The sequence below is a fragment of the Miniopterus natalensis genome, chromosome 13 (genome assembly GCF_054644295.1).
Source record: "Miniopterus natalensis isolate mMinNat1 chromosome 13, mMinNat1.hap1, whole genome shotgun sequence".
In the NCBI taxonomy this organism is placed as follows: Eukaryota; Metazoa; Chordata; class Mammalia; order Chiroptera; family Miniopteridae; genus Miniopterus; species Miniopterus natalensis.
The window spans coordinates 41,517,290-41,537,764 of record NC_142093.1 but is presented as its reverse complement, the minus strand read 5'-3'; the positions used below and the strand labels follow the sequence as shown (position 1 = coordinate 41,537,764).

Here is a 20,475-nt window from a genome sequence, read left to right as displayed (position 1 = left end):
TTAGCAGCTAAAATGTTTTCTTAACTCTTAGATGAAAGGGTATAGTGGCTAAAACCCATCCCAGAGAAAAAATAAGTAGTCTCCTTTCTATTGTGCTAACCAAGCTCTTGACCTCTTCTATATTCCTGGCTGTGAGATTGAGAAAAGGAAAGAGGAGAGACTGGACTCAATTTTCTGACCTTGAAATTGAATACCCAACATTATCTAAAGAACACTTCCCCCCACACCCCACCCCACACCCCGGAGCCATTTTTCATTATTGTAGGAGAAATATTAGTTATTTTTAGAAGTCCAAATTATAGCTACCTAACTTTGGGTCTATTCAAAATAATGCTAGAATTGTTTTGACCTTTTTTAAGTAAAGTTAAAAACTTAATGTGATTAAATAATATAGGTTAACACTCATTGTCTATAAGATCTGGGTAAACTACAGTTAGTTTTGGATTTTTTGGAGTTATATTTTTTATTAGGCTTAAAATTGACCACAAAAATGTTAAGTTTATAAGGGTATCTAATGGCTAAACTTGAAACCTATTTCAAACTTTATAAATGAGAATAAACCAAATAATCTTTGGAATGGCCAGAGTTGGTCTTCAAAGCTGCACAGTCAGAAACAATGTTCACAACATGCCTCGGGCCTTCTCTGGCAAATACACTATTGCTGTGGGGCTGGGTACGGACACTACAGCCTGCACTGCTATCGCTGACCACTCCGTGGCAGTCTCTGCAGCCCCAAATCTAGATGTATGTGTCCTGACCAGAATAAAGAATTTTACCATCTATCTCCTTCCTTTTGTGTGTCTTCCTAATCAAAACCTTACATGGGTGCCTTTGACTGACAGTTCCTAGGTCACATAACTCTGTTCTGGCTATAAGAGAGACTGGTGAAATGTTTCTGGTTTTTACTTATCTGAGCTTATAGCAAAATTGTTTAAGAGATGCTGGATGGCCCTGGCCAGGTGGCTCAGTTGGAGCATCGTCCCATCACCAAAAAGTTGCAGATTCAATTCCCAGTGAGGGCACTTACCTAGGTTGCGGGTTCGATCTGCAGTTGGGGTGCTTATGAGAGGCAACTGATTAATGTTTCTCACATCGATATTTCCCTCTCTCTAAAATTAATAAACATATCCTCAGGTGAGGATAAAAAAAAAAGATGCTGGATGGGCCAAAAGCTTGGACTGGCTGCTGCTCTGTAAGCTTTTTGTTACTGTTCTGTGAAAAGATAAGGGGTTTTCACCAGAATAGAAGTATCTGAGTGTACTGTTTAGCTCAGCTGACATTTTTTGTAGTATATTTGCTAAATGAAGGAAGATTTTTGATTCAGATTCTGGCCAAGCTCCTCATCTTATGGTTGATCAGCATTTTAAATATCCCTTCTTAGAGGAATCTACCTGTTTTAGGGAAGTCCTTTAGTAGGTTATTTCATTTAATCCTTACAGCAACCTGGGGAGGGAGTGGCAACTGAGACATACTAGGGGTTTTTCTGTGTCACAAAAGCTCAGACTTCAAATAGGTAGTTTGTAATGATATAGGTCTGTTTTTCTAAATTGCATGTGTAAAAATTCTGTGTTCAAGAGTGCTAGAAGGCTCTATAAAATGACTGCAATTAATTTTTTACCAATAAGGTAAAAAAGATGTATTCAAAGAGATCCTGCCTAAGGAGTTTTCTGCAGTTGCGTCAGATGTAAATGTCACTATGAAAGCTGGGAGCGATCATGGGTGGATAGAAGTGAAGATAATCTCAAGTTTGGGGCAAAAAAAGTAAAATGCAGAAGAGACCTATTTCCTGAGACTAAGGGTATTACATTTATAATCATAACAAAGTAAAACACCTTTTATTTCTGTTATTTTAAAAAAAAACATACTTGAACTGTTAAATTGGAATTAATTTGTAAACCCAAGATTGGTGAGATTGTTCTACAAACCCTTTTCTGAAAAGATTCAGATTCACACTGTGGAACTAGAATTGCTAAACCACTAGCAGTTCTGTTTAGTAAAGTACAGTGCATGCACTTCGTCTCACAACACTCTGGGCCATTGATTATAGATGAGTAAAGCAAGATCCTGTCATGGAGCTTACAGGCCAGTGGAAGAAACACATACATAAACTGATAGTAGTAAAGGACCGTATGTGCAGTAAAAGTTATACACAAGTTGTGGGCCCTTAATTTACTGAGGGGTAGCGGAGGTGGCTCCCTGGAGAAGACAAGGCTTGAATTGGCTTAAAAGATGGGTAACTGCATAACCAAACTTGTGAGAAGTTATTGCAGTTATTGCAGTAAGTCAAAGGAGAAATTAATGAGAGGAAAGAGGTAGGAGTGAATACTGGAATGAATGGTCATATTTTTAGCTGAGCACTTGAAATAACTGTAGATCTGACCAACCCATCTATTTAAAACGCTGAAGGTTATTGATTAGATAGGCCGAAATGAAATAGTAAAAAGAGCTGGTAAAGGCTACCAGACTACGTGCTGCAAACAAATACAGCTCGAGAGAACGGGCGTGGTAGAATTTTCGCCTGGACTTCGTCTGATGTACTAAAGGCGAGGCAGTTTCTGCTGACAATCTTACCTCGGGGCGTTAGCTTCCACTACATTCGTGGGACTGCACGGTCTGGGGAGCCTGCGCCCCTGGTGGGCCGTGACCCGCAGGCACCTTAAACTCAGGCAAACCCACGGCTGAGTTCGTCGCCCCCCTTCACCGCCTCCACTCATTTCGCTGTCCAAGCCAGAAACTTGGGAGCCGTCCCAGACGCCTTTCCCACCCTCACCCCCAATCCAGTCCCTGCATTCCACTCACCTCCCCAAAATCTAAACCCATTCCTCCCCTCCCTGCTGCCGCTGCTCTAGCTCAGGCCTCAAGTGTCACCTGCACTGTACCAGTGGCCTCGGAACTTCGTCCTCGGCTCCAATCCCAGCCCCCTACAGTCCCGTCTCCTCGTCGGAGCCGCCGGGACCTTTCTAAAACGCAAACCTGAAAAGGACACCCCTGTTTCAAGTCCTCCTCCGGCTCCCCTTTTCTGGAGGAAGAAACCCGAACTCCTCAATTGAGAAGCCAGGTTGCAGGGGGCGGGGGTAGTGAAGTCCCGCCTAGGGTACGAGGGGCCCTGGGAGGAGGGAGTCAGACGGAGGGTGCGCGGCTAGTATTTCTAGGCTGAGGTGCAGGGACCCGCAGGTGGAACGAGGCCTGGGGACGGTGTGGGCGCGCGGGGGAGGGCGGGGCCTGGGGCGGGGCCGGGGCGGAGTCTGGGAGGGCGGGGCCGGGGCGGAGTCTGGGAGGGCGGGGCCTGGGGCGGGGCCGGGGCGGAGTCTGGGAGGGCGGGGCCTGGTTCAGGGTGGTGCGGCCCGGGGAGGGGAGGGGCGGGGCGGGTGGCCCGCGGCCTCCGGGCGGCAGGGGGCGACCTCGCTCACCGCAGCGGCTTTCGGTCCCGGGCTCCGCGCCTTTCGGGAGACGCGGCGACCTCGGGCGGCGGGTTGCGTCGGCCGGGCATGGCGGCGTGGGGCCCGGCCGCGGCAGCGCCTCTGCTCCGCAGGATCCGCGGGGTGAGCACGGAGCCGCGGGGTGAGCACGGGCAGGGGCCAGGTGCTCGCCCCCGGGCGGGACTGCGGAGGGGCCGCGCGGTCGAGACAGGGGCTCCCCTCCTTCCTCTCCCTCATTCATTCGTAGGTTGGCTCATTCGGTGGGCCCGGGCCACCGGCATTCGGAGAAGCCTCAGGCCCGGGCGCGCTGCGGGGCCTCGCGAGCCGAGTGGAGGTCGGGCGAGGGGAGCAGACACCTAAACAGCCTCAGGACAGCCGGCGCGGGAAAAGCAATGTTGATCTATCGATCCGAAGACATAGGAGTCCCAGCCCGGAGTCGCGGAGCGGGTGCGGGCACTGTGGCAGGGTCTGGACCGCCGCGGTGGGCTACGTCCGCCCCGCCCGGTTGACCTTGACCGCGCAGATCCCACACGCCCGAGGCGGCGCCCAGCAGAGGGCACTCCCCACGCGCTCTCCTAATTTTCTCTCTCCCCTTCTGATCCATCCTTTCCTCACTTCATCCGCTTCTTCCCTTCTCCTCTCATATCCTTCCTTCTCCCCTGCTGGTCCTGGACCTGCCTCCCCGAAGCAGTTCTACCGGTGACTTTCAGCGCGGACTGGCGGCCTCTGGGGATTCTGTCAGTAGATTGCCTGGTTTTAAAGGCCGCTGCCCACAGATCTGCTAAGATGAAGGAAAGGCTCCTGAGAAATCTGCAGTGTTAACCACCCTCACTCCTTAGTGGTTACCCCCTGCCTGCCACCTGATTTCTCTGCCTTTGCCCCCCAAGGTGCTTTCCTCAGAAGAGGCTGCACCCCACCCCACACCCCAGTCTTACCCAGGTCCGCACAACATTAAGTTTCTCTCCCTCCACACAGCACTCAGTCTAAGTCCAGATCTTTCTCCTGAGCTGCATTTCAGCTGCCTGCCAGGCTTCTTTGTGATTGCCCAGTAGGCATGTCCTGAATTGTGTGGTTCTTCCCCTGCTCATCCATCCATCCATCCATCCATCCATCCATCCATCCATCCATCCCTCCATCCCTCCATCCCTCCATCCCCCCATCCCCCACATCCTCCTGAGGGCCTGCCCTGGCTCAGCTTTGGAAGGTGGCAGTAGCAGGACAGACTCAGTCATGGCCTTTGAGGCCAGATGGTGAAAATGCCAGTGCCCGGGTCATTTTAAAGAAGGTGCTCCGAGATTCTATAACACAGGACCCTGCTCTGGGCCATCAGGAGAGGCTTGAGGATGGGTAGGACTGAGGAGTGGAAGGGAGGTACCTTTAGCACCAGCACCTGCTAAACAGTGTTGGTGTTCTCCCACCTGCCATCCTCCAGCCAGGGACCCAAGCTGGTGCTACTCTCTTCGCTCTTATCCGGGCATCTTTCCTGACTGGCTTCAAAAGGCACTGTTTTGTGCAGGTTACTTTGACACCAAGATGCCTAAGTCCAAAGTCTAGCTTGACATTCAAGGCCTGCCATACTCTTATTTTCAGTCTCCCTTTTCAGCATCAACCCAGCCAAGGGGCTGCTGACCTGGTTTTCTGCCCCTTCACCTCTAAGGATTGAGATATGTTCCCCTTAGAAGCACTGGCTCCCTGTGGTAGCCATTAGCAGAGAAGGGAGAGTAGTTGCCAATGGCAAATAATCTAAAAATGTTTCTCCTTCAAGTCACTTAATAGAATTCTGCTTCTTCTCCCCAGTGAGAATTAGTTCATGTTGCAAAGGGTTGCTGGCTTATTGAGCAGTAGGTCACAAGGTCATATCCCACTGGAGAGACTGAAATGTTAATAAGGCCTAAAGGGTGGGTGGCATTTGGCCCCACCAGTACATGGTCAGTGGCATCTTGGGCTAGCAGGGCACAACTGTCAGGCCTCTCCCAGCTCTGCATTTTACCAACAGATCCAGCCTTGGGCATATTAATGCCCATTTCCTCACCTATAAAACTGCCATCGTGATAGTCTCTCTCTCATGGCATTATCATGGCAAGTTAAACATCTTTTGAATTAGGTTAGGGGCCTTGTCTCTAGAGTCAAAGCGAGTTATTTACAATTACCCCCACCCCACCCTAAGAAAGTGTATTCTGTATCCTAGGGAGCTTGAATGGACATCTGACACCACACAGCCCCTCTGACTTAGCTCATGGCCCTGCCTGCCCTGCCGGCCCTGCCTAGTAGGACAGCCTAGTAGGACAATGGCAGGTGGGTCCTGCACCGTGGCCCAGCGGGGGCAGCAGCATCTTGCTCAGCCATGCCTCTTCTCTGTTCTGTGGCAGCTTCCTCTTCTTTGCTGTGCCCAGCGGATGTTTGCCTCACAGACTGAGGGGGAGCTCAAAGTAACCCAAATTCTCAAAGAAAACTTTCCTCAAGCTACAGCTATCAAAGTCACCGACATTTCAGGTAAGGTTTTCTCTCATCTTCCCACAGAGTTTGGTAGGATGTTGCCCTCTGGAGGGGCAAAGGGTTGGGGGTACTTGGCGGAGGGAACATGATCACTTCTCAATACGCGTGACTTTGGGACAGATGTGGAAGTTGGGGATATAGAAACATTGAGGGAAACTGGGACAAGGTCCCTGAGTCACCCGTGGGCTCTGGTCCACAGTCTTTCATTTGACTGCGAGATGGGCTTTACAAAAAATTCTCCCACATTCTTCTGATACCCTTGAATGTCAGCTGGAGTGGACCCCGGGAGGAGTTTCTCCCTTTGAGAAAATAACTGCCTCACTTTCCCCATGAGAAGAGGAACCCAGGGAGGCTGAGGAACCCGCCCAGTTCCTCATAGGGAGGAAGCAACAGAACTGGAACCAGAACCAGAGCCCCTGGCAGACTCTGGCCTGAGCCCAGTTTCCTGCCCCAGCCAGATCCTGCCTTTTCAGATAGCCACTGGCACCTCAGAGCTCAGGCTGGCTGGGTAGTCACCTTCTGCACCCACAGGATGGGGAAGATAGGGCCTTTTTTCAGACACACCCATTGAGCTTGCAGTGGGCGTGCACCTGGCTCCCACACACACCCAGACTCAGTCTCTGCCACTCTGCGTTGCTACAGCGGCTCACAGGCTTTTCTGAGAGCATAACATTTACAAAGGTTGGGAGAAGGTTTAGAAAATAGTTTTTATTCTGGAAACTGGAGGATCTAAAGATCCTTTGGAATGGTAGGTAGGGTGAGCACTCTGCAGGGTCTCAGAGCAATGCTGAAGCCTGATGTCACCAGTTCTGTACCTGCCCAGGCCCAAATAGCGGCAGAGCTGGAACTTGACCTCTACCCAGCCCTGAACGGAGAACAGAAAGGGAATTGAAGCTGGGACCTTGGTTCAATCAAAGCTTGGACTCCCAGAGCTCATAAGAGAAGCATTACAGAGCACTTCTCATACAGTGGCCTGGTGTTGACAGCATGGGGGTTATTATCTTTCTTGCCCATGTGGTTTTATGTTAGAGCAGCACGGTTTCTCCATAGTCACCAGCGCTAGTTCTCCATCTATGTGGAGACAAAGCTTGGCCAGGGAGTGGATGAGTCCACCACAAGCTCCACCTTGAGCGCTTCACCAGAAAGCTGCTCCTGCCCTGCAGAAGCCCAGGAGGAAGCACTCAGTGCTGCTTACAGAGCAAGAGGTGCTGGAGAGTCCCCAGCAGCTCCATGACCGCGTGTCTGCAGCTTCTATTGTAATGCTATCTCTTACACAGCCTTGTTCCTTTCCTTTTGGATAGTGTTATACAGTTTTCAAACCAAATTTTAAGTGTATTATTGCACTAAAAAAACAATTGCTGCTGTATTTTGAAGGTGGAACACTGAAATTCTGTCCCCCCACCTTCTTCCATGGCATTTGTTGGCTTAATAAAAGGAAATACTAGGAAAACCTACATTTCCTAGGTTTTCCATGCTCTGTGCCTTATCTTTCCTACCCCACAAGTGATAATCCTGAGTGGCGCAACTGCTTTGCAAAAGCAGGAATACATTTTGGATGGAGGCAGCCTGCCAGGAACATGTGGTCAGATTGTAAGCTGTGACCTTTTTCTAACAGTCTTAGCAACTTTGTGCTGACAGTAGTATTCAGACCTTCTTGAGATTGTGGGTACTTCAAAGACATGTGAGACTGTGGCTGCCCTAACTTAATAATTGATATGCTTTCAAATTGCATTTATTTCAGGAGGCTGTGGTGCAATGTATGAAATCCACATCGAGTCAGAAGAATTTAAGGAGAAGAGGACTGTCCAGCAGCACCAGATGGTAAATCAGGTCAGTGGAGGCAACAACACCCCTTTGCCCCAGTCTCCTACATCCGAAAGGGCCTGCCTGGTGGTGATGGTATTTTACTAGGAGTCCTAGGAAAGAAGAATGCAATACCATGGTCATGCAGACAGGACTTAGGACCTGAGAAAAATATAATCTGGAACTATTGGGAATCCAATTGTGGGAATATGACTTTTATTCAAAACTGAATACAAGTGCCTGACTGGCGTGGCTCAGCAGTTGAGCATCAACCTGTGATCCAGGAGATCACGGTTCGATTCCCGGTCCAGGCACATGAGGCAGCCGATCAATGACTCTCTCATCATTGATGTTTCTATCTCTCTCTCCCCCTTCCTCTCCCTTGCACTCCTGGGCCCAATGCTGCCCTGTCCCTCTCTTCCCATTCCACTCCCAGCTGTCCAGCTCCTGGGCTGCCTCCTGCACGAATGGCCAGGTCATCCTGCTTGTCTGCAGAGTTGAGGGGGCTTGTATGTGAACATGGAGATTGTAGGGCAGCTCCCTGGTTCTCAGCACAACAGCAGCTCCTGGCATCAGGCTGGATAGGAGCCCAAGGGAAACAGGTGGCCAGGACATCAGGATACCTGGGTTCAGGTCCTATCTCTTAGTCACTTGCTGACTTTGGATAAGGGATAAACTCTATTTTTTTTTCTTTTTCTTTTTTATCTAAGAAGGGGATAGAGCTAAATTATCTCTAAGGCTCCTAACTTGATAAACCTTACCACATGTGTTTGGATTCTTTTACTTGTAAGTGACAGAGAGCAAGTTAAAACTAACATAAGCAAACAAAGGGAATGGATTGGCCCATGTAATGAAATTACCTGGTTTCTGGCATATCTAGATTCAGAGTCTTAAACAAGTTCATCTGCTTGCTTGCTTGCTTTCATATCCTGTCTCTCGGAACTTTCACCTTCTGAGTGTTGGCTTTATTTTCTCCTACTAGAGATGGCCTTTCCCTTCTAGGTGGGGAACACAGCCCCCAGCTGCCTCCAATTGACATTATTCCAGTATAGTGACCTAAGAGAGAAGGCTCTGTACTGAAAAATCCCAGGGGAGATTCTAATTGTCCCGGTTTGTGTCATGTGCCATACCTGACTGAACCAATCAGGCTGGGCCAGGGACGTATAGCTCCCTCAGTACCAGGCCATTTGGTAGTCCCACCAGCAATACACAGTTAAAGTGGAAAGGAACTGTTCCCCAGGAGAAGGGAGGTTACTGGACAGACTGGGGGAAAAAATGTCCACCCCACTGTGATGATCAGATTTGGACCTAATATAAAGGACTTTGACTCTTCCTCTGCTCTGATTATAAACTCCAGTGGTCCGCGCCTCCCTCGGGTCCTGTAGCTTCTCTCTTGGCACTGCAGAGAAATGATACTGATTTGACTGGTGGCTCATTCAGATTTGTGCCCTGACACCATTTGTAGCCTTAAACAAGTCTCATAGTTATTTTACAACTTTATTTTTAAAGTAAAAGTGGGGAATTTGTGCTAAATAGTGTGGTTTTAAAGAACAGCTATTCATTGTTTGAAATAGCAAAACACAGAAAACAGCCTTTCATCATTAGGGGATGGGCTGAAAAATTATGATAAATCCATGTAATGGAATCCCATGCTGATGCAAACAAGGAAGGTGCTTGTTATGCCTGATACAGAATGCTCTCCAATAGTTAGGGGAAAAGCAAAGTGTAGGACACTGTGTTTAAAGTGCTACCATTTTTGTTTCAAAAAGGGAGTGTGGGGTGGAATATATATTCATAGTAGCTTGAATATGCATTTTTTAATCCTTGCAAAGACACACAAGAAACTAACAACAGTTCTCTATTTGAGGGTAGAAGTGGGAACTGGGGGATAGAGGGCATTGTGGGACGGAGGTGTCACTGTATGCCTTTTTATGCCTCTTTGATTTTTGAGACAGGTTAGATCCTGATTCAAAAAAATAAAAATAAAAATTGTTTTTCCCCCCAAAAAGGAAAAACTGCTGAAAAAAAGTGTGTGCAAAGTCTCCTGCAGATACAGAACTGTATAAAGATACTCTCCGAGGGACTTGTTGTGATCAATGTCACATACAAAAGAAATGATGATTCTCTTTTACTTATTTAGGCACTAAAAGAAGAAATCAAAGGAATGCATGGATTGCGGATATTTACCTCTGTCCCCAAACACTGACCACGTCCCAGCTGCATAGATGCTGCTGCTTAAAACCTCAGATGACCTTGACCATTCTTTCCTAGGCATTTGCCAAAAAATTTATCTATTTTGTTCATAGACATTTCCATATTATAATTATAGAAGAATATGTTATCTATTTAGATGTTAATTAAAGGCAACAGACAACTGAGTCTTTTGAAGAGTCACTAATAATGCTTCTAGTTCCTGTATTTCAGAAGCAATGTCCTTTGTCCAAAGTGGTCTCACCTTTGAATAGTTCCGTCCTGCTGCCGTAGAGGCAGAGTGGAGTGCCAGCTACTTTTGTCTTGTCATGAGACTTCCTTGTTTCTCATCTGTGAAACTGCTCAGGCCCCTTAATCTTACCAAAAAGAAAAGAAATGATCCTTTGCTTTTGCTGTTTTCACAGTTTACCACTCCCTTTCCTTTCTCCTCCAAACTTCTTACAAGAATGATCTTGGGCCCTTGGTTTCTTACTCCCTGCAACGGACTCTGAGGATTTGGGGCTGCCTGCATCAGGATCTTTTTCCTGTGTTTGAAGATCCCCCACCCTTTGCATCTTGGTGGGAGGTGGAGCCCACCTCCCCTGACAAAAGCTGAAAACTCTTTGCTTTCCTAGCTCCCTTGAAGGTAAAGCACAGGCAGATGATCTAGACTCAGCCAATCAGATAGATCTGTCCTGGACTTTGAGTTGGGAGCAAGTGATGCCCAGAAGCGAGGGCAGCGGGACACTGATTCTGGCGGCGACAGGTAACTGACACACGTGTGCATTACTGGGAGCACTGAGGCATTTCACATGTTGAAGTGAGGATTGAAGAGCCAAACAGCAGAAAGGACAGGGGCACAGCTAAACGTCAGGAACACCAGTGCTGTCAGGCCTCTGAGTCTCCTGTCTGTTTCCCTCTGCAGATCAGCATGATTATCTCTCACTCTGGATTGGTTTCCACCATGTAGCAGTGATAATATTGCCAGTGCTCTTAATTTTTATATACAGGGTGTCCCCCAAAAATATATACACACTTTTAACAGCTGATTCTATTACATCTTGAAAATGAAATGTATTTTAATAAACACTGCCTTTATAATTATTCAAAGTGTGTATACATTTTTGGGAACACCCTATATATTAAAATTTTTTTTTCTTTTTTTTTTTTAATATATCTTTATTGATTTCAGAGAGACGAAAGGAGAGGGAGAGAGACAGACAGAAACATCAATGATGAGAGAGTCATTGATGGAGCCCTCAGCCCGGGCATGTGCCCTGACCGGGAATCGAACCCTGATCGCCTGGATCCCAGATCAATGCTCAACCGCTGAGCCACGCCCAGCCAGGCTAAATTTTATTTTTCAATTACAGTTTACACTCAATATTATTTTGTATTAGTTTCAGGTGTACAGCATAGTGGTTAGACAATCATGAACTTTACAAAGTGTTCCCCCAAGCCCTAGCTGGATTAGAGCATCAGTGGTTAGAGCGTCAGCCCACAGACTGAAGGGTCCTGGGTTCAGTCCTGGCCAAGAGCACATACCTAGGTTTCAGGCTCCATCCCCGGCCCCGCCCAGGAGGCAACCAATGTTTCTCTCTCTCTCTCTCTCCCCCTTTACACTCTGAAAAGCAATAGAAAAAAATATCGTCAGGTGAGGATAAAAAAAAATTGTTCCCTTTGATATTTGCAGCACCCACCTGGCACCATACAGTAATTTTTACATCTCAATGTGCAGGCCATGAGAAGGGTATACTTTCCTCGAAAGTTCAGTTCAAAGACCAGGGAAGGCCTCTGATCTGTCTCTCTTGAATCATGATCCACCCTGAGCTAATCAGCTGGAGCCCAGGAGTCCTGTGCACTGAGTACAGCCTCTCTCTAGACTCTGGAGTGAAGGGAGGAGCAGTTGCCAAAAGAAGCAGGGCTTCTGTTCTCCAAAGAGGCTGGAACAAAGCAACAGGTGTTCTCAACTGTAGGAAAAGGTGATGTGGCCTAGCAAGCCTCCTAGGACTCTGGAGACGCCAGAGAAACAGGACTCTACCCTCTGCTTCACCCCACCCCCGCCCCAGGGGACTCTTGAGGCCCAGTGAAATGTGTCATTCCTACCAGTTCTGCATGTCTGCTCCCAAATCTGGCAACAAGAAATTTATGAAGTAGCCCCAGCCCAAGTTTTTTCCGCCAAATTAAAAGGAAAGTTGGAAGAGCAATCAATCACAGGGTTTCTTTTTAGTTGATTAAAAAAGGAGACATTGTTCATCTTAGTGGTCAGAGTATAACATTGCATCTAATACAGCCAACTCCTAGCTTTCTGATTAAGTGCTCTTGTGGAAACTGCTGAATTATGAAAGATGATACGTTTTCTGAGCTAAGTGTCTTTAAAAACTGTGTATGGTTTTCCAGTGGAAAAGTCCTGAGGTAGGTGCTTGCTGACTAGGCAAGTCAATCTAAGGGGAACTGCCCCTCCCACAGCACTCCTGCAGGCCCATTTTGTTCCATGGGTTCCTGTGGGCCCCTCTCACCCCTGACTAGACCACCCAGCTAGCAGTCATGGGGTTGGCTGGCCTGCAACCTGGGAGAGGACTGTGGCCCCACCCAACACTCATAGTAGCAAAGAGTCAATAGATCCAATTCCCTTTCTCCAGATCCAAACTGGAAAGGGTGACACAGGGACAGCCAGGCCACAGACCTACTAATGGCTAATGTGAAGCTCAGGGCAAACAAAGCTGGGCATCCAAATCCGGAAAATGGAGAGAATCGAGCCTGTAAGGAGAAGCAATAGACCGCCTGGGAGATGTCCCAGGGGTACTGGAAGTCCCAGTTAAGAGGAGGCGGGCACTGTAGCAAGGTAAGGTAGAGTGGCTCTCAGTCTGGCTGTAAATGACAACTACCTGGGATATTAAAAACACCCCTACCTGGGTCCCTCCCAGGTGTCAGCGGCGGGCTAGTGAGGGGCAGGGAGAGTGGACGCACGGAGACCAGTAGCCAAAGTGACGACACGAACCGCTGGGACTCAGCCGCGGAGTCAGGACCGGCTCCCTGCACCCACCCACGCGACGCCTGCCCAGCGCACCCCCTTGTCCCTGCGCATGTGTCAGTTTGCCTGCTTATGTCCATCCATCGGCCATTTTGGGGAGCTGCCCCGATGCCCCTAATTCCACAATGTAAAAGGCGGGAGAGCGCCAGTGCCAGCTGAGCCCGGCGCAGGCCCCCCCCCCCCTCGGCGGGATCCAGCCTGCGGGTCTGCGGATAAATGGGCCAGGCCCGCACCTGCTGTGCCGTCTCCCGAGCACCTGGGGCGCCCCGGCCCCGGTCCCCGCGCCGCCCACCGCGCTCCTCCCGCGCGTGTCCGAGCCGGCTCCGCGAGGCGCGTGTCCGAGCCGGCTCCCTGACGCCTCCTCGGAGCCCCAGGCGCCCAGCTCCTCCCCTCGGACCTGCTGGAGGCCGCCTCGGCTCCTTGCCCATGAACCTGACTTTTGACACCTTTTATATTTGCATTTGCTCTGACAGTGCGGGTGGCATTAAGCATTTTAGGCGCCGGGTTTCAGGCCATTGCTCTCACGGGTGGTTGTAAAACACCTGCCACTGTGAACTTAAAAGAACATTTATACACTTTTAAATTTTTTTTTTTTTTTTTTTTTGCGAAAAACGTATTTATTAGGCAGATAAGAGGGTACAATTAAAAGATGCCCGACATATTCTTGTGTTTTACAATAAGAGTAAAAAGAAACAGTTACGGTGACTTTCATTCCAACGCAGTCTCTTCAGAAGCCGAGGGTCTGCGTCCAGCAGGCGCCGCCCTGCAGTTACAAAAGGAAAGTCACCAGGGAGCAGGAAAAGCGGCTGGCCAAGTGGATAAAAGAGTAAAATGTTTTAACACTGAAGTTCAAGTAATAACTTAAGTTTGTATTTACAAACTATTTTTAGAACAGTTTATATGACTTTCTGTAACTTTTTGGAACACTTTTAGATTTACAGAAAAATTGAGAAGATAGCACCGGGTTCCTCTACACCCCAAGCGCGGTTTCCCCTGTTAAGGGGTCACACTACTGTGGGGCCTTTGTTAGTTAATGAACCACAGTATTGCAAATTAAAGCCCATCATTTATTCAGATGTCCTTTTTTTCCTAATGCCTTTTGCCCGGTCTGTCTCCACAACATCACACTGAGTTGTCGTGGTTCCTTAGGCTCCTCTTGGCCATGACAGTTTCTCAGATGTCCTTGTTTTTGACGACCCTTTCGTTTTTAAATAGCACTACATACGAATATATTCTGTATGGATGTGTTTGACAGAAAGCAATTTTTAAAAAATCAAGACCACAAGAGAAGTCACAAACCAGTTGGCCAATTGAAAATTGAAAATTACACTATTCTGAACATTTTGGCAAACATTAAATAATCACATCTTAGACGCCATGACAAAGAAGTGTGCTGGCATTATTAAAAATCAAACGTTGCCTGAGTTATGGACATCAGGCAGTAGCAGCTTCGCCCAAATGGTGAGTGTGAAGGAGGGCATTGTCTGGGTGAGGTTTGGTAGATTTATAAACGAGGTTGGGAGGAAAGGCTTCTACACACGCATTATTGACCTGTGTGTTATATCAGCCTGCAAAATAAAGGAAGAAAACTTTATAAACAAGTGCAGATTTTCCTTCTTTTATATAACAGAGAACTGTTGGAAGAAAACAAAGAATACTTTGGGTGGAAATGGAAATTCCTGATGCTTTGGAAGTTGTTTCAGTGCTTTTTCTAATACTGAACTAGACTCGAACTGGAACTACAAAATATCTTAAAATGTTTAGTCAATGCCCCACATATTCTGGGGCATACAATTTAAAATAATGATCACACAGATACCATGTGATTTCACTTATATATGGAATCTAAAAAACAAACAAAAATAAATGAACAAACAAAACAAGCAAACTCATAGATACAGAGAACATTTTGACACTTGCCAGATGGCAGAGGAGTTGGGGTGATGGGGGAAAAAGCAGAAGGGATTAAGTACAAATTGCTAGTTACAAAATAGTCACAAGCCTGGCCAGTGTGGCTCAGTGGTTGAGCATCACCCTATGATCCAGGAGATTGTGTTCGATTCCCGGTCGGGGCACATGCCTGGGTTGCAGGCTCTATCCCAGGCAGGCGATCAATGATTCTCTCATCATTGATCTTTATATATCTCTCTCTCCCTCTCTCTGAAATCAAAAAAGACATATTTTAAAACTATATATATGTAAAGTACAGCATAGGGAATATAGTCAATAATACTGTAATATTGAAAGGTGTCAGACTTATGGGGCAATCACTTTGTAAGTTATATAAATGTCTAATCACTATGTTGTACACCTACAATGAATGTAATATTGTATATCAACTGTAATTGAAAATTATAAAAATTATGAAGATAAATAATGATCATAAATTTATGTACACCTCCCCCCCCCCCCCACACACACACACACTCCTTGCTCTATAACAAACCAACTGAGCTACTTTCTGAATCAAATTTGCACAAGTCTAAAGGGGGAAAAAACCAGAGAACAGGATGCTTTTCAAGGCAGGCCTTTTAGAAGCTACTGTTGACTTGCCCTGTTCTAGGCTTTTATGGGGTTTAGTTTGCTTTCTCTGACAGTTAACAGTTTGGAAATGAGTTCATCATTTCCAAGGAAGGTCAGGTTTTAATATCTTTGGTCTCCCATTCGTTTGGTTAAATGCCTAAAGCTGGTCACTTACTAGCGCTGAAGCGGGGGGAGCATTTATGGCTCGCTGAAACAAAGCCCATGGTTTCTTGCTGCAATACTCAGAGGAGAACTGACCCCCTGAAGAGGTCTGGAGTAAGACAAGTAGCTTTATCGATATCATGTCAGTGAGGGTATAATTTTAATAAAAAGAAATTTTAATTCCAACATTTAACAGATTACATAGTTATGAGTCAGGCTGTTATTAAGTAAAGTCTGCTACAGTTCACTTTGGTAATTAGTAAAATGTGAGCTAACTCACTGCTAGAGCCTGGATTCACCACCGTTCAGAGCAGCAGGCATGAGTCCCTCCTGCCATTTTCTGCTGCTCTGATTTCAGCCGATGGAATGAGCCCACATGTAGAGGCAAGAACCTAATTTTCCTTTCTAAAAGTAGGAAGGACATGAATAAATGTTTTTTTCAAAGCAACTTTTTTTTTTTTTTTTGAAGAGGAAAGTCTCAACCTGACGCCTTCCTTCTGACCCATTTAGAGCTGGTTCTCTGGGATCTCTGGGTAGATCTCATTACTGGGCAAGATTAAACACTGGGTTTGGTAGCTATCTATTCATGTGGCCAGATTTATTTGAAGATGGTGAGAAACTTTTATTCTGGCCAAAGTTAATCATATTATTTTTTGAAGTGAGCCTTTACATTTATTGCTTTTAAAAATTCCAGCAAGCTCAAAATTTAGGTCTTAAAGATGCCAATGATTTAAAAATCTAGCCTTTGAAAAGCAATATGCTGAGTGTTGTGTCTCTGTGTTACTGTAGTTACTGTCACATTGCATTCTAGTTATAGCTCTGCCGAGGGAAGTGTGAGCCCAACACTTCCTCTTGTCACAAAACCTCCCGCTGATATAGAATCAAGATGGTTGAGATTTAGGCATGCACTGTGCATTATAAGTGTGTTTATACAGCATTAGGACATTTGATCTACTATGTCAGTTTGGTGGGGAGATCAATTGGTATTATATGTGAAAATCAACAGGTTAATTGACCAAACTTTTCCAGCTTTCAATTGGTTGTGTGGGATCAAATGGACATGATAGGATAATTATGATACAGTACCCATGATCTTAACCACATTTAAGGAAAAATACAAATGTTTTATATAAGTAATTTCTTATTTACTTCTTTACCCAAGAGGGGTGAGCCCTGACCAGTGTGGCTCAGTTGGCTGGGCATCGCCTGCGCACGGAGAGGTTGCCAGGTTGCCAGAGGCTGCTGGTTCAGCTTGGCCCCCGATGAGGGGCATGCAGGAGGCGGCTTATCTCCCACATCGATGTCTCTCTCTCTCTCTCCCTCTCCCTTTCTCTCTCTCGAAAAATCAATAAAATTTTTTTTTAAAAAAAAGAGGTGAGATTTTATTTTCATGATTTTCTCTAAATGAATAATGGTAAACTTTAATAAACTAGCATTAGTTCAATTTATTTAAAAGTTACAAATGTGCCTGGCCATTGTGGCTCAGCGGATGAGCACCCACTTAGGATCCGGGAGACCTCAGTTTGATTCCCGGTCAGGGCACATGCCCGGGTTGCGGGTTCGATCCCCAGTGGGAGGCGTGCAGGAGGCAGCCGATCAATGACGACTCTCTCATCATTGATGTTTTTTTCTCTCTCTCCCTCTCCTTTCCTCTCTCTGAAGTCAATAAAGACATATTTTTTTTTAAAAAAAAGTTACAAATGTATCATTCTAATGTACTTCAATTTATGGAAGACACTATATATACATAAGAGAGCTAAAGTCTTTCATACTCCCATTATGCTATATTTTTGTTTCAGATATAATGCTTAGAAGGTAGAACCCAACTTTTTTTGTTGTTATTTATAGATGTTGCCAAAAGAAAAAATGTTTATCAGATGTCAAATAACAGTTGTAAATTGGCAGTTGGCAGCTTTCGATGTAAAACTTCATCTTAGCAAGATAAACTTGATTAGAGTCAAAACCAGCTGAGGACAATTATTTAATTCATTGACTTTCTTTTATAGCTTCCTCCTTCTCTGTTGTGGCGGAAGATTGCTGCAGTCCTCTGGTGTGGCGCTCCTACCCTTGAGCCTTTTGAAGCAGTGAATTTTGGGTTTGGAGATCATGAACTCATTGAAGCAAAGGATTCCCTTTTCTGTCTGGGAGACATTTATTTTTTATGAAAGGTAACTTTCCTTTGGATTTGCTACTAGATTTGACCTCTGGTTTGGCCTCTCTGGAATTTGAAAGACGATTATCGGATGTAGTATACACTTCACTGGCTGAGTGCATCCTCAGCTGTCTCCAAGGAGGCTCAAATTCCGGCTCCATTATCGGCTGTGACAGTTTTCTGATCATTGGTTCACCTGCCTTTACTATTCCATCCAAGCATTTCCCATTGATTGCTATTGCCTATTGATCAACCCCCACAACTCTCCACTGAGTCTTCGGTTCTCACTGTCCTTCCTCCTTTGATATCTTGCATTTTCTGAAAGACGTTGGAAATATGAAGATGGTAATATTTATGCAGCTCACGGTCGAATTCCTTGACAAACTGAGGAGTAAACCACTTTGCTGTCCTCTGCCGATGGAGACGCTTTTGAGATCTACTTTCCAACATCTACTTTCCCCCCTCCCGTTTTTATTGAATGTATTGGGGTGACACTGGGTAACAAAATTATACAGGTTTTAGGTGCACAATTCTACAACACATCAACTGTACACTGTATTGTGCTCTCCCCCCCAAGGCAAGCCTCGGTCCATCACCACTTATCCCTTGTGACCCACCTTCACCCCCCACCCCTCGGCCCCGGGCAATCCCCACACTGTTGTCCGTGTCCATGAGTTTTTTTCTCTTTTAAAAATATTCATGTCAGCGTCGTTTTCTGAAAATACGGCTGTGCTTTGCGGGTCGTTCTGCAATCCCTCTCAAGCCTTCTCTTACTTGACTTAAGGCTCTTTCCGCGAGGTCTGTGTGCCTTAGGAAAGCGCGATTTCCACTCCTGCTCAGGCCTTGAGCGCAGCCCGCTGCGGGCACAGTGACCTGTGGGGTGCGGCTCCCCAAGACAGTGACGGCTCATCTCGCGCACGGGGTGGAAAGGAAGCTTTACAGGATGTGCTCCTATATTCCTCTTCTTCTTCTTCTTCTTTTTTATGTCTTTATTGATTTCAGAGAGAGGAAGGGAGAGGGAGAGAGAGAAACATCAGTGATGAGAGAGCCATCCATCGGCTGCCTCCCGCCCGCCCCCTCGTGGGGATGGAGCCCGCAGCCCGGGCACGTGCCCGACCGGGGATCGAACCCCGTGGCCTGGATCCTGGGTCGACGCTCAGCCGCGGAGCCTCTCGCTCCGAGCGCTTTTCAGTTGGCATTTCTTGATACCCGAGTCGCTTCGCACAGCAGAGGCCAACCCCTGCGCCTTCCCTGACGGACAAATGCATTTCCCAAGAACACCAGTTTCCCACCGGGTGTGTTTTTCTAAGGCTGATCCCGGAGCTCAGCGCCCCACTTCGAGCGCAGAGGGCGGGAAGGGGCGCCCCCGCTCGGCAGGCGCCGCTCCCGCGGGTCCCCTCCCGCGCCCTCCCCTCGCCTCCCGCGCTCCCCGCGGACCCCCGCGCCGCGCGTCGCAGCGGCAGCCCCTCCTCCCGACCCCTCCTCCCGGCCCCTCCTCCGCAAAACAGCCCCAGGAACCTGCCCGTCCGCGCCCTGTGGCCTTTAATTTGTAAACGACCAGGACAGCGCCCGAGTCAGGAAGCGAACACTCGCGCGCCCGTCCTGCAGGCGCGCGCACAGGCCCGGGAATGGGGACAGGAGGGGTGGGCGCTCCGCCAGCCGGAAAGCTCGCGACCCGGCCCGGGCCGAGCAGAGAGCCGCCGCCAGAGGCCGCCCCCCGCCGCCGCGGAGGCCGCCCGCCAGGCCCGGGGCTGGGCGGCCCGGGGAGGAGCCTGGATCCCCGCCCGGGGGATGCCCGACCCCGGACGGGGGTCCCGCCAGTCGCGGGAGGCAGCGCCCCAGGGTTGCGGCACCCTGGGGAGGACGAGAGGCCCACGGACTGCTCCAGAGCGCCGTGGGAACAGGACTCCTGCGCCACCAGTGGGTCTTCTCCTGGCACCTCAAGCCTGACCTCCCTCTGCCCCCTCATTCCTTTCTCTCTTGGTCACCCCTAAACTGGACTGTGCCCTCCCAACCTCCTTGCCCTCTTCCCGGGAGAAGTGGACAATATGACAAAATAAATGTTAAGCCAAAGCTAAGCACGAGATGGAATACCATCATCGGGTAATTAACTCCAACAGTCTAAAATTTTGTTTAAAACTTTAACCGGGCAGAGAAAGACAAGTTTCACATGATCTCACTTATATGTGGAATCCAAAGAACATAATAAACTGATGAACAAAAGAGATTCAGTGACCTAGAAGCATGGAGCAGACGGAGGGATCGCAGAGGGAAGGCGGGGGCGGGGGAGCGGGTGGGGAGAGACGAACCTAAGAACTTCCACGCACATGTGCACAGCCCGTGGACACAGGCATGGGTGTGGGCAAGGCCTGGGGCCGGGGTCAGTGGGGTGGAGGGGGCCAATGGGGAAAAAGGGGGACATCTGTAATATTTTCAACAATAAAGATAAATTTTTATAAAAAACAACTTTAAAATTTTAGAGTTATAGAGTACGGTGTAGACTGTGTCAGAAGTGACAGGTGCAGATTGTTCCTGTCTACATTTGCCGTCTGAAATAAGGGCTCATGTTCAGGGGTATATGCGCTGATGTCAAGAACCTTAATTCGGGAAGGAGATTTTTCAATGAAATTTTCTAGAAGGAACTTGATTCCTGGGATTCATGGGTTGAATAGAACAAAAAAAACAAAACAAACAAC

The 20,475-nt window shown here is 47.6% G+C and overlaps 1 protein-coding gene across 2 annotated transcripts; it reads left to right on the top strand.

The window, feature by feature from the left end:
- The first annotated feature begins 3,467 nt into the window (after positions 1-3,467).
- Positions 3,468-18,787, top strand: BOLA3 (bolA family member 3). Of its 2 annotated transcripts, none has more exons than XM_087823644.1 (4): positions 3,468-3,542; positions 5,789-5,912; positions 7,657-7,745; positions 17,634-18,787. In XM_087823644.1, exons 1-4 carry the CDS (start codon positions 3,489-3,491, stop codon positions 17,790-17,792), a joined length of 426 nt encoding a protein of 141 aa, XP_087679770.1. In that variant the 5' UTR covers positions 3,468-3,488; the 3' UTR covers positions 17,793-18,787. The 2 variants fall into 2 exon arrangements, with proteins under 2 accessions (XP_087679770.1, XP_087679771.1); XM_087823645.1 differs by lacking the exon at positions 17,634-18,787 and adding an exon at positions 9,859-10,096.
- The last annotated feature ends 1,688 nt before the right edge of the window (positions 18,788-20,475 follow it).